The sequence below is a fragment of the Sus scrofa genome, chromosome 9 (genome assembly GCF_054392235.1).
Source record: "Sus scrofa isolate SSC_HxYL_T2T_F1_AM1 chromosome 9, Sscrofa_HxYL_maternal_Yorkshire_Landrace_v2.0, whole genome shotgun sequence".
NCBI lineage: Eukaryota > Metazoa > Chordata > Mammalia > Artiodactyla > Suidae > Sus > Sus scrofa.
This window is the reverse complement of record NC_139391.1, coordinates 106,827,066-106,840,634: the sequence shown is the minus strand read 5'-3', so window position 1 is coordinate 106,840,634 and position 13,569 is coordinate 106,827,066. Positions and strand designations below refer to the sequence as shown.

General features: G+C 41.0%; 1 protein-coding gene across 36 annotated transcripts in view; it reads right to left on the bottom strand.

Annotated features, from left to right (window-relative positions):
* Nucleotides 1-13,569, bottom strand: part of MAGI2 (membrane associated guanylate kinase, WW and PDZ domain containing 2) — a 1,324,949-nt gene that overhangs the window by 142,949 nt on the left and 1,168,431 nt on the right. For all 36 annotated transcript variants that reach the window (XR_014816024.1, XR_014816026.1, XR_014816025.1 and 33 more), the window contains 2 exons: nt 10,404-10,596; nt 1,668-1,928 (listed from right to left, as the gene is read on the bottom strand). Coding sequence is in view for 32 of the 36 variants with exons in the window: in XM_021102528.2 (XP_020958187.1) it covers nt 1,668-1,928; nt 10,404-10,596 (454 nt within the window). In the remaining 4 variants the exon portion in view is untranslated. The remainder of the gene's footprint in view (nt 1-1,667; nt 1,929-10,403; nt 10,597-13,569) is intronic.

Genomic DNA, 13,569 nt, shown 5'->3' with positions numbered 1-13,569 from the left:
TAACCTTATCACAGAAAGTTCTTATTCATTCTCAACAATTTGATTTCTTAAGTATTGTTTGGCAGTCCCCCAACACCCCCCCCCCAACCATGTGCTGGGAACAACATCAATGTATAAGAATTTTAGGACCACAACATGATTCAATGATTTTTTTTTTTTTTTCTCTCTTACTGCCCTCTATTCTGGTGTTTCTATCCACTATATTCTGGGCTAAATCACTTCAACATGAAAAATGAACAAGTTTGCCTATCACTTCTTCTGCCCTACTGCTTGCTGGCTACTGAGTGGTTTCTGGAATAGTGCTGCTGAAATGAAAACCGCTGAGGAAACTGAGAATCTGCAAAGATGACTGATTGGAAGAGAAACATGACCTCTGTCACTTGTTGTGCAGACTCTTGGAACCTTCAATTTGGAGAAACCGCAGAACGTAAAAGCTACTGCTCCCCCACCTACCTCGTCTACCCTGAAGGAATGCAACGAGGTCTCTGGACCCTTTGGGCTATTCTATTGTTTATTTACTTGTTTAAAATTCTATTCTATTTATTTATTTTTCATTGAAGTATAATTGACCTACAACACTATTGCAGGTCCAGGTGCACGGTATAGTGATTCAATATTTTTACATGTTACAAAATGATCACTGCTGTTTTAAATTCACAGGACTGTGAATTCACAGGACTGTTTTAAATGCCTCCTAACTGTGTCTCATGCTTCTACTCCCTTCCCTCCGATGTCATTTTCCACAAGCAGCTGCACTCATCTTTTAAAAATATGAGTCAGATTTCTTAAACCCCCCAATGGTCCCTATGGATTGAGACTCTACTCCAGGCTCCCTCCCAAGCCTGTGTGAAGTTCTGCAGAGAGTGGCCCCCACCTAGTTCTATGGTTCGTCTCACATCATTCACTAGACCTCAGCCGCACTGGGCTTCTGTCACATATATATTCAGTGGAAGTAGAGCTGACTTAGTATCTATTCGTTTCAGGCACACAACAGTGATTTGATATTTTCATAGATTATGTACCATACAAAGTTACGACTTAATGATTATATTCCCTGTGCTGTAGGTTACATCCCTGGGACTGACTTATTTGTTAACTGGAAGGATGAACCTCTTGATCCTCTTCACCTATCTCCCCCTCCCCCTCTGGCAGCCGCATCTGTTCTCTGTACCTATGAGTCTATTTCTGTTTTGTGATATTTGTTCATTTGCCTTGTTTTTGAGAGTCCATGTATACACGAGATCATACGTTTTTCTGTATATTTCGTGGATGCTGAGCATCTTTCCACCTCAAGGCTTCTGCCTGGACTGCTTCTCCCACCCCACCCCCCCGCCCCGATCCTTTGCTTCTCTGTTTTGTTCTATGGAATAGGAGCACCCCTCCCCTTACATCAAGACCCCCACATCACTCTGCTTTATTTTCTTCCCAATGTAAAATGAATGGAGAGTTTTTATGGGGTTGTGGTGTTGGGGGGACATTAGCTGTGGTCTTCCTGAGCTGAAGGTCAGTCACGTGTTAAGGATATCTTATTTGCGGCCATAGCCTGTGACTCCCAGGCTCCACATTGATGACTACAGTAGCCCTCTGATCTACTCGTCCTGGATCCTCACCCCCAGAACAAGAAGAACAAGACCTCTTATTCAGACGCAGGCAAAGCGGTCACTTACTTATGGTGGATCCAGACTCAGGCCTGTTCAGGGAGCTGATGATGACAAAGCCGAAGCCCTCGTTCTCTTTGCGGTGAATGATCACATCACTGGTCTGCAGGCTGTGGGAGGCGAAGCCTTCAGGGGGAGAGGCATTGCTGCTGGGGGCAGCGTGGTTGCTGTTGGTGTAGGTGTTGGTGTAGGCTGCGTAGTCACTGCGAGGAGAGCTGTGGTGGGTAGACACGGAGCCTGGACTCCTCCCATTCTCTGGGCAGGGCTCCCCTGGAAAGTATATTGTACACCCAGTTACTTAGCTAGAGTCCTGATGAACAAGCAGCTCCTTGTACTGGAATCTGCTCTGGACACCTGCATTGTTACAGGACTGGTGGACTGGCTTCTATTCCCATCTCCCTATGTGAAGAGCATTTGAAAGGCTACAAACCTGGCTATGGAGCCCTCTGGGTCTTGGCCCGTCCCACCCTACATGGCACACACAGGTCAAACCCCTCATCAACTCCCTTAGTGCTGCTACTTGTTTATAACTTCTTGGTAGGACTACTCCCCCCCCCCCAAGACAATGCCAAATTTTAAATAACAAGCTTAGTTTCATAACAATAAAGGAGGAATATTGTAAAACAGGTAGGTAGAATCTTAAACTATACTATACATAAAATTTAAAGAACTTGTAAAAAACTTTATCTTCAGAGACTACCCAAGGAGTGGTTTTTTTAGTAGATCTAGGAACAATTGGGCACAGGAATCTGGATGAGGGTTCCACATCATGAGAAATGCTGCTGTATAGGGGTTACAGTTGGGGCTAACAGCCCAGGGGAGGTCCATGTAAGATAACCCTCCATAATTTTACTAAAAAGCAATGGTTTTATTTAATTTTGTGATATGCTGTTAGCCTAGAAATGTTAATTCACTTTGTGTAGGTGGGTAACACGCTTCCTACTTTGCTCACTCTAAGATCAAATTGAACAATGATATCAGGCTGAGAACTGATAAATTTTTATACTTGAAGCACAGTATAATTTGATTGGAAGTATAACTTTGATTTATAATATTGTGTTAGTTTCAGGTGTAGAGCAAAGTGATTCGGTTATACACACACACGTATGTATCTATACACTTTCTTCCTTGATTCTTTTCCATTCTAGCTCATTACAAGATAATGAATATAGTTCCCTGTGCTATGCAGTGAATCCTTGTTGGTCATCTATTTATATATGTTAGCGGGCATCTATTAATCCTATATTCCCAGTTTATCCCTTGGCCCTCCCTACCCCTGTGGTAACCCTAAGTTTGTCCTCTAAGTCTGTGAGTCTGCTTCTGTTTTGTAAATAAGTTCGTTTGTACTACTTTTTATTATTATTACAAAAATATATATATTTTTGTCTTTTTAATGCCATACCTGTGGTATATGGAAGTTCCCAGGCTAGGGGTGGAATCAGAGGGTTTAGCTGCTGACCTATGCCACAGCCACAAGAGAGCTGCATCCAAACTATGTCTGTGACCTATACCATGGTTCACAGCAATGTTAGATCCTTAACCCACAGAGTGAAGCCTGGGATTGAACCCACGTCCTCATGAATACTAGCTGGATTCATTACAGCTGAGCCACAATGGGAACTCCAATACACTTTTTATATTCCACATGTAAGTGATAAGGAATGATGAATTTTTAATCTCTAAGGGAGGTGTTTGAGGCCTAATCATTTACATTCTGCATTATAGCAAAATATATTTTATTATCAACCAGATAAATCAAGCCAATACTTCCATGAGAAACCAAGTATATTTATAGGGAGAAATGACAGAAAGTTGGCAGCCAAGAGAAGCTAGTTTCTAAAATGAAAGTAGATCTATCATCAAAGAAAGAATTTTGTCTTTTTAATTTAATACCTCGGTTTTGGTATGCTGATGAGAAAAACTGAAGCAGGCATGTAGAATACTATAATTAGAAATAGGACTATTTCATCTTCATCTTATATTTCTGATTTTTAAAAAATTGTTATTTCCCCAATACAGTTTTTTTTTTTTTCTGCTGTACAGCATGGTCACCCAGTTACACATACATGCATACATTCTATTTTCTCACTTTATCATGTTCCATCATAAATGACCAGACATAGTTCCTAGTGCTACACAGCAGGATCTCATTCCAAAGGCAAGAGTTTGCATCTATTAACCCCAAGTTCCCAATCCACCCCACTCCCTCCCCCTTCCTCTTGGCAACCACAAGTGTATTCTCCAAGTCCATGATTTTCTTTTCTGTGGAAAGGTTGATTTGTGCCCTATATTAGATTCCAGATATAAGTGATATCATATGGTATTTGTCTTTCTCTTTCTGACTGACTTTACTCAGTATGAGAGTCTCTAGTTCCATCCATGTTGCTGCGAATGGCATTATTTTGTTCTTCTTATGGCTGAGTAGTATTCCATTGTATATATGTACCACATCTTCCTAATCCAATTGTCTGTCGATGGGCATTTGGGTTGCTTCCATGTCTTGGCTCTTGTGAATAGTGCTACAATGAACATGCGGGTGCATGTGTCTTTTTTAAGGAAAATTTGTTTGGATGTGTGCCCTAGAGTGGGACTGTTAGGTCATATGGTAGTTCTCTGTAAAGAACAATCTGATTAATGTATCCAAAAGATGTTTGTGGAACAGAGGAATGAAAAGATAGAAAACAATGAGAATTAATGACTCCTTTTTGGGTCTTTAGATCTGGTCTCCTATTTAGAACATTGGGAGGTGTCTTACACGGCAAGCTGAAAACAACTAGCCAAAGTTCCAACGAAGGCTCTTAATTTAAGCTACAATTCCATTCTGAGATGAAAAATCGTTTCATTTCAAAAATCAAAGTTCAAAACTCAGATAGAACACTGTTCAAAAGATGTTTTGTTACACTAATACCTAAAGCAAATAGAGCAGCATTTACTCATAAACTTAGAACTCTTTTTTTTTTTTTTTTTTTGCTTTTTAGGGCCACACCCATGGCATATGGAGGTTCCCAGGCTAGGGGTTAAATCTGAGCTATAGCCACAGCCACAGCAACACAGAATCTGAGCCTCATCTGGGACCTACACCACAGATCACGGCAATGCTAGATCCTTAACCCACTGAGCAAGGCCAGGGATTGAACCCGTGTCCTCATGCGTGCTAGTCGGGTTCATTAACCCCTGAGCCACAATGGGAACTCCCATATACTCAGATTTTAAAATGGTCTTCATTTCTTTTCTATAACTGCAGAATGAATAAGACCCAAGATGCTGCTTATTATCATTTGATACATTTGAATTTTTCTGTAATATTTAATTAATCAGGTTTTAATAAGAGAAAACAAATGGATATTTTTTATCTGTAAGAACCGCACTGAGGTGATAAAAGAACAAAATGTCAGTGTCAAAGCTTTTCCCTCTTTTCTACCAGAATTTCAAACCGCCTGTAAAATGAACTCTCTCCACTAGAAAACATCATCAAAAGACAAGCTGTTATTGTCTTGGTGATGCATATGTCCTTTATCAGTCCTTGCACAAGTTGGAAATAAAGTGATTAGAGATAGTCAGGAAGAAGAAAAACAAACAATTATTATGCTGCAACATTAAATTGAAAATCTCCCCGAGTTATTGGACCAAATCAGTAACTAAATGTCATAGGCAGTGACAAGAGAGATCTCATTTTCTGGCTGTCCTATTTTAGGGGGTTGAGAGCCTCGGTTGTCAGTCAAGCAGCCACAAAGAAAAATTATCTGTCTTTGCAGTAAATGGCTCGGAGTGGCTATGCCACAGGTTCTAGAGGGAAGAAAGAAAGAAAATCATTGCCTAAGTCAATGTGAGTGGTCCCTGGGTGAGTGAAAGAGACAAAAACATTAAGAGAATACTTTTCCATTGCTTCTGGATATCGCTTTCAACCTCTAGGACAAAGTTCTTTATCTTTGACATTGTGAGCACATTTAAAACCAGGGAGTTAAGAAGACTTCCAATGATTGACTTTGAGGGGTAGAAGTGACTCCATGTCATTTTTCTACTTGACTGGCTTGAGACCCAAATGAGACTGTCTTCTCTCCAACAGCCCTTCCTGGAATGGGGCATGAACAACATTGCTTTAGAATAATACAGTAAAATGCAGGAAAGTGGCAAGAGACCATGTCCATTTCCCTTTCTTTCTTTCTTTTTTTCTTTTTACAGCCACACCTGTGGCATATGGAAGTTTGCAAGCTAGGGGTTGAATCGGAGGTGCAGCTCCTGGTCTACACCACGAGCACAGCAATACTGGATCTGGGCTGCATATGCGACATACGCTGTAGCTTTTGGCAGCAACGGATCCTTCATCCACTGAGTGAGGCCAGGGATTGAAGCCACATCTTCAGAGTCACTAGTCAGGTTCTTAACATGCTGATCCACAATGGGAACTGCTCCCCTCCCTTTTTTTAAAAACTCACTAACTCCCAGCATCCTCAACTCATCCTTTGGCTCACATGCAAATGGGTGTACAGAATATGGGTTACTTAATATCTACTCAAGCCAAATAATTAATTTTTAGGTTAAGATTCTGTTATGCCCTTACCAGTCATACTGGAATTCATTACTGTGCTGACTGGGAGAGGGTCTCTGTTGGGGAGGTGGGAGTCATTGATCCTCTCTTCCAGGTGAGAGGGTTTTGACTAGAATAGTCAACTGCTGGCAGAGAGCTGCTCCTGGTCTGCAGACCTATTTATTATCCCTGCACAGTGCTGACCAAGATTGTGTTTAATAATTCTTAAAATTAATTGCCATTGTTTTTAAATATGGAGATTTTACAGAAGTTGGATTTCCAGTTTCTCTTGAAATATTTGGTAATAATCAACTAGAGTTTGGACAATTCGGCTCCCTTGACTGGGTATATAGTTTGCAAGTCGCCACAGCCCCAACTACTTCCTAGCATCTCTTGCAAATTCCTGATGTACTCATTTCCCCACAGAGTGAGGAGCATGCAGGGCTAAAGGGACTTGTTCCAGCCCAAGCCTTGGTTTCTTTTGCACATCATACACTGGGTACCAGGATTCTAGGATGCTGTAACCAAACAGACCTTGCCTGCTTCCAGGGCGTGCCTCGACCTCTTCTCAGGACTATCTCCCAGAAGGGAGAAACAGATGTGCAAGTTTTATCTTGAAGCACGGCAGAGGCAACAGGGTATGTGTGTGGGAGAGCTTGGACATGCATGCTGGAGCATGTAAAGGCATAGTGCACCCTCACAGTGCCTGGCAAGCTGGGGCCCTGCCCATGTTAGGGGCTCACCCGACTGCAGGCATTTGAGTTTGTGCACTCCTGTTTTATGCTCATCAAAGCAGATAACTTATTTAAATGGTGACATGCTCGCAGACAAAGAACAAGGGATTGCATTTAGAACTGACCAGAAGTATAGAAACCAGAAACAGGGAATTTTACTAGCACCTTAAACACTGGCTAAATTTTTCACCCAGCTGCCAAGAAAACTCCCTTTCTCAGCATCTAAATCTTTCTTTTTTTAAAAAAAAATTTTATTCACTTTTTTGTCTGTGCCTGTGGCATGCAGAAGTTCCCAGGACAGGGATCAAACCCAAGCCACAGCAGTGACAGTGCCGAATCCTTAACTGCTAGGCCACCAGGGAACTCCATCAGCATCTAATTCTTGAATTAGACTTTCCCTTAGGTGTTAGAAAGAAATATGCTGATGGCTTTAAGATGGACTCTAACATGTTTTGATTAAGTTATAAAACTTCCTTTCACATCAATTCTAGATTTACACTTTAGGAAATTCCTGAGACATTCTTCTCTCAGTTGAAGAGTATGTATTCAAAATAATGTGTCACTATGCTGAACGTCTCAAAGCTGAGCTACTAAACATATAAATATTTATACTTTCAGTGTCACAATTAAAGCCACTCTTCTACTATCCTTGGGGGGAAAAACAACTAAATATCAGAGCTGGTGGCATGGATAATGCTTCTCTCAAAACTAGTTTAAGGTGCAAGATATGTTCTAAAAGTATCTGGTAAACACAACTGGATACATTACTGGATGTTTTCATCCTTCGTTCCACAATTTCACACTTTTGAGGATCTAGCTTGCCACTGCCTAATTGAAAATCTGCCTTCTATCCTTAGTGTGTACACATTTTTTTATGTTAACATTTGGAGCAGGTTTTTGTGCTATTTTAATTTTTGCCCAATGGAGCTAATCAGTCTGTATCTGTATCTCTTATAATTTTTTTTTAAAGCATCAATAAGAAAACCAGTGCTCAGTGTCTCTGAGGTGAGACAGGACATTAGCAGAAGTTGAGACAAGCATAAGGCTGAAGAGTATAATCTCTATGACCTCCCTTCTTTCCAGTCCTTTCTCTACTATACTGCTCCTCTGTGCAAGAAGGTGGTGACACTGCTCGTCTTCTGTCTCTTCACAATCTGACTGCTCATTCCCCCTTGGCTTTGAACTATCTCATCATGAGCCTGGCTTGCACCTCTCACTTTGCTTAGGAAAGCGGAATAATGATGATAAGAACCCTTAAAATGGCATCTCCACTGTCATATCCATTTGTAGCTATCTCTTCTCACTGTTGGAGAAATGGCAGCTATGAAGAAAAGCTGTCTTCCTGTGCTCGTTTTTAAAATCTGTTCCATCCTATTTCTAGGCATTGACTTATACTATCAAAGTATCCTTTGCTGAACTTAATCGTTTTCAATACTCATGAAGCCTTCAAGGAAGAGTGGGCTGAACTAACTTGGAAATTCTCTTGGTGTGAATGAGCAGTCTGCAGCAGAACATTTTCAAAAATTAAATGTACTTGAAATGCACTTGAAAGCCTAAATGAGTAAAGTTGGTGAGAACTGCAGCAAAGAGCATCTTCACGGAAGTCACATGATCCACGAATTGCAAGAACACATTTTTTTGCAGCAATTGGCGTACATTCCAATAGCTTGGGTTGATTAGAACAAAATTTAATTTGCAATAATCAGCTGGTGGCAAGGGGAGCATGAAATTATGTTGGTGCATTGGTTTTGCACTTTGTAGTGTATTTCCTTGTAAATCAGGTATCTTTTTAATTTATCTTTGGGTTACAGAATATATAGCATGGCAAACTTTTTATTAAAAATCACTCTGGAGGGAGAGAGAGACAGTTAAATGTTAACCAAGCAAACACTGTCTTCCTCCTGGCATCTCACCCAAGGATAAGGCATAATTCAAGGTGTTTTACTTCACTGGGTCAAGTGGTCTGCCATGAATTTCTGAAGATGAATGGCACTTCTTAGCAAAAGCTCCATAGGATACAAGGTACACATCGGTCTCTACTGGTGAGGGCTGACAATCCTTCTGACTTGCCCTTTTAAATGACTGCCCTTGCTCAAAGTCTATTTTCTAGAAGACTCAAATAGAAAAGGATATTTAGTTTAGCTAATAAACCTTATTCTCTTGAGGCATTCATAGCCTGTGATTAGCTGGTGGCCCTTTTATGGACTCAAATGTGTTATGATAATAACACATATGTAAGACTCCTTATGTTAGGGAGTGACATTTGCTAAAGTTGTTCTAATATCTTTGAATTCATTGGACATGGGATCAGTGGTAGAGATGCGGAGGGGGTGCTCAAAATGACATACAGAAAGAAGCAGTGGCTGGGGAGTTAAGAGTTTGTGCATGGTCACTGACTCTCTGCAGACCACTGGGCGAGCTCCTGACCCTCTGGGTCTCCGTTTCCTCATCTATAACATGAGAGTTGATGTTGCTCTTTCTAAGGTCCCTCCTAACTCCAGCTTGATCAGTCTGTAAGAGAAGCAGTCAGGGGCTAAGCAGAGAGGTCAGCAGGCCACTAGGGTAGGGGACAACAGGATATCTTTGGCACTGCCATGCCTGTAATTCACAGGGCAAAACACAGGCAGTTTGGGACTCTATTCCAAATGTTACTGAGAGCTCAGATCATAAAAAAGTGTGGTGCTTGTAACAGATGTATTCCTTACAAATATAAATCTTTTGAGGGGATTAAGATGAAGCGATATAAATTGAATCATATCATGACTCTGAGGAATGACTTTTAAATGTCTTGGTGGGTTCTTTTATGAAACTGAGAAAATGGTTATAAAGGGAATAATTACTTCTACTTTATCTGTTTCATAACTTTGGAGTTATATGAATTGTGTTTTCTCAGAGTGACGTACAGCTATATTTTTCTAAATCAGGTAATCGTTTTATTGTTACCTTTTATCAGGCTCTATAAAGGAAGCTAATTTTCTTTCCTAGTTGCCTTATTATGGTATCAGAATGCTGCGGTTCTTGGTTTGTAAACACAATAAGGAACATTTTCAAAAGCTTTATATTTCAGTACTATAATGTTCTTATAACTAGCATCTACTAAAAAGCAAAGAGCATACACATCTTAAATTACCCCCGGGCTTTCCTAGAAATTTTTCATGACTCTATAGAAAATGTCAGCCCCAAAGACTGCTTGGAAATGCACTACTGGGGTGAAAACCTGATGTTCTGGCCACGGTATATGGGCTCTGAATTGAAAAAACCAGAACAAAACACCGAGAACAGAATCTACACTTCACTTCTTTATTTGTGTTGGACCTGGGCAAGGCTTTCAAAATCATAGCTACATGTAGAATATCTAGGTTGGTTTTTCCCTTCATATAATATAGAAACTGATTTAAAATGTTATCTCAAGTGTCCGGACCATGACTCAGAAAAGCATCTCCCCACCTAAACCCCGACTTACTGCTGGTTTGAGTTACGTACCTCCACATAGCACCTTTCTTCTCACAGTGAGGTTGACCTGCCCGTTCCGGGCTGCATGGTGCATAAGGTCAATGACATAGCGGTGGGTCTTGCCAGCCACTGGAATCCCATCCACATAGACGAGCTCGTCTCCTGGGTGTAGGCGGCCGTCTCTGTCAGCCGAGCCCATGGCGATGACGGCGCCAATCAAAATCTAGAGAAGCGGTGAGAAGGAAAGGACATTTATGTTTCAAACCTTATTTTTCCTGTCTGTCTATCTGTCTGTCTGTCTATCTATCTAGTAACTCAGTGGAAGATTTATTCTCTCACTCTATCCTCTGCCCCAAATTTGAGCATGTACTGAAAACTGAAAAATGAGAGGCTGGATTTGCAGCAACATGGATGCAACTAGAGATTACCATGCTAAGTGAAGTAAGTCAAAAAGAAAAAGAACAGGAGTTCCCGTCGTGGCTCAGTGGTTAACGAATCCGACTAGGAACCATGAGATTGCAGGTTCGATCCCTGGCCTCGCTCAGTGGGTTAAGGATCTGGCGTTGCCGTGAGCTCTGGTATAGGTCACAAATGAAGCTCAGATTCTGTGTTGCTGTGGCTGTGGTGTAGGCCGGTGGCTACAGCTCCGATTAGACCCCTAGCCTGGGAATCTCCATGTGCCGCAGGAGTAGCCCTAGAAAAGGCAAAAAAAAAAAAAAAAAAAGAAAGAAAGAGAAAGAGCAAATACCATATGATATCATTTATATGTAGAATCTCAAATATGGCACAAATGAACCTATTTATAAAACAGAGACAGACTAACAGACATAGAGAACAGACTTGTGGTTGCCAAGGGGGAAGGAGGAGGGAGTGGGATGGATGGGGAGTTTGGGGTTAGTAGATGCAAACTACCACATTTAGAATGGATCAACAACAAGGTCCTACTGGATAGCACAGGGAATCATATCCAATCTCCTGGAATATAGACCATGAAGGAAAAGAATATAAAAGAGGATATAAACATATATATAACTGAGTCACTTTGCTGTATAACAGAAATTGGCACAACATTGTAAATCAACTATACTTTAATAAAAATTAAGTAAGAAAAATGAGAGGCTGATAGGATGCCCTTCTAACTTTTCCAAGTTGCTACCCTTCTTAGAGAAATAAATGTTCTGAACTCGCTGCTGAAGTTCAAAACATGGCCATAAAGTTTGGGGGACACTTGTTAAGTGTGCTAAATTATCACCTTTAACCCCAAATAATCTGATGCTATTGGCCATGGTATATGCGCTCTGAACTGAAAACAAACAAACAAACAAAACACTGAGAACGGAATCCACACTCCACTTCTGTATTTGTGTTTGGCTTGGGCAAGGCTTTTTAACCTCTGTGAGCCTCAATCTCTTCACCTGCAAAACGGGGAAATAAAATAATAGGACCTGCTTTATGGAATTGTTGGGAGAAATGAAGGAAATGATGCATGGGAAGCATTAACTCAGCTCAGGGCACAGAGGTGGTGCTCCAAAAATGTCAGGGGGAAACCAGCTGCTGTATATTATTAAGTTCCGAGAAAGGTTCAAAGGGTTTTTGATTTTTGATTTTGCTTTGAAAAGCTGGCAGTAAAGAGAAAAACAAAATAAGGCAAAACTCATGGTTGGCTTTCCTGGTCAGTTGACCTACTTAAAAAACTCAGTCAAATATCCAAATTTTCGCTCCATTCCTTTGAATACTTTCTTAGAGCATGTCCTCCACACAAAGGATGTCCCTAGTTCTGCCTGTCCTCTGCAATACTTCTGCTGTTTAGGTGGTTACTATACCAGGAAACATGGAGGAACACATCAGGTATAATAAGTCCTTGAACCAAGGACTGTGATGAAAGGCATAAAGCAAGGTTTCCCACTTCCCATTAGAAACACTCAATTAGTGTCCAATTAGGCATTTTTCCTTTCTTGGAGGAAAGACAATAGCATTACATATTTTATTTTTGCTGTTTAATCTATAAACAATTTTTTCAACTCATAGACAACAGAGTTCAAAAGAATAGCTTTTTTTTTTTTTTTTTTTTTTTTTTTTTTGCCACAGCATCTCAAGGCAGTGGTTACCATTGTCGGGAGACATGTTTCTGCAATATTTTCTTAGCCTCTTTGCTTCTATTTTCTATGCTGAAAACTCCATCTTGTCCTGCTTTGTTTACCCCATCTTCCCGCTTGAAAAACAGTCACAGTGCTGTAAATGACTTAAGCTTAAGAACAAAGACCTAAAGGCCTAAGTTATTCATATGGTCAGCTGAATGGAGACATAATGTGTTGGTCTAGGCATCCAGGACCTGTGCAGATAGGCACTCTGTTTGCACAGCATGATTTGTCCTCTAAAGAATAAGAGGAAGATGAGCCTCATGGCTCCAAGGGGTTTATGAGGGGTTCTTAGCAGGATATGCATTAGCAAGGAGAACTGAGTTGCAAACCTAGGCACACCGGGTTGCTGCAGATAGGCACGCTGTCTGCAGAAGCACAGTGGTGATTCTCTAGATGCTATGCATGGATAGTTGACACCAAGCTTCCTCAATGCTAATGATTATTAAATGACTAAAGGTCAGAATAAAAGCTTAACCAGCTACCAGCTATGTGTCTTTTAAAATAATAAAAAAACCTCCTATATTCTGCACCTATAGCCCCCTCCTCACTTGATGTAATCCTAAAAAGCACAATAAAAGCAGTGTGGTTTCTTGAGGCCGCGCTCTTGGTCCCTGAGATCTTGAGTCCTCTGGTTCCCACCTTTAATTAAGATAAATGCCTCTGTATCTTGTTTTATCTTAACCTTTTCCTTAAGTTTCACAGCACCCATTCTTCAGCCCTCACCTGCTGAGCTGGCCTCGGCATACCATTAGTCTGATAATAGTCTAGGTTGGATTGTAAGCCTTTATAAAATGATCCCTTGCTCACAGATTGATTTCTTTCAGTCACTAATTACTTTCAAATCTCAGATCTGTGGATTCTAGCTAAGCTGCAGAGCTGCTCCACAGTGACCTGCAGCCTTGCATGTCTTCACGTCTGGCAGCAGACAATTCCTTCTTACTTGCTCATGCTGCTCAGTGTGGCTCATCAACAGAGTGACCAGGCCTTCTCAGGTATATGCAAAATTGTGGTCTGAAGAGTCCCCCCCCCCATCCCAGGACTTTATAGCCTTAGGC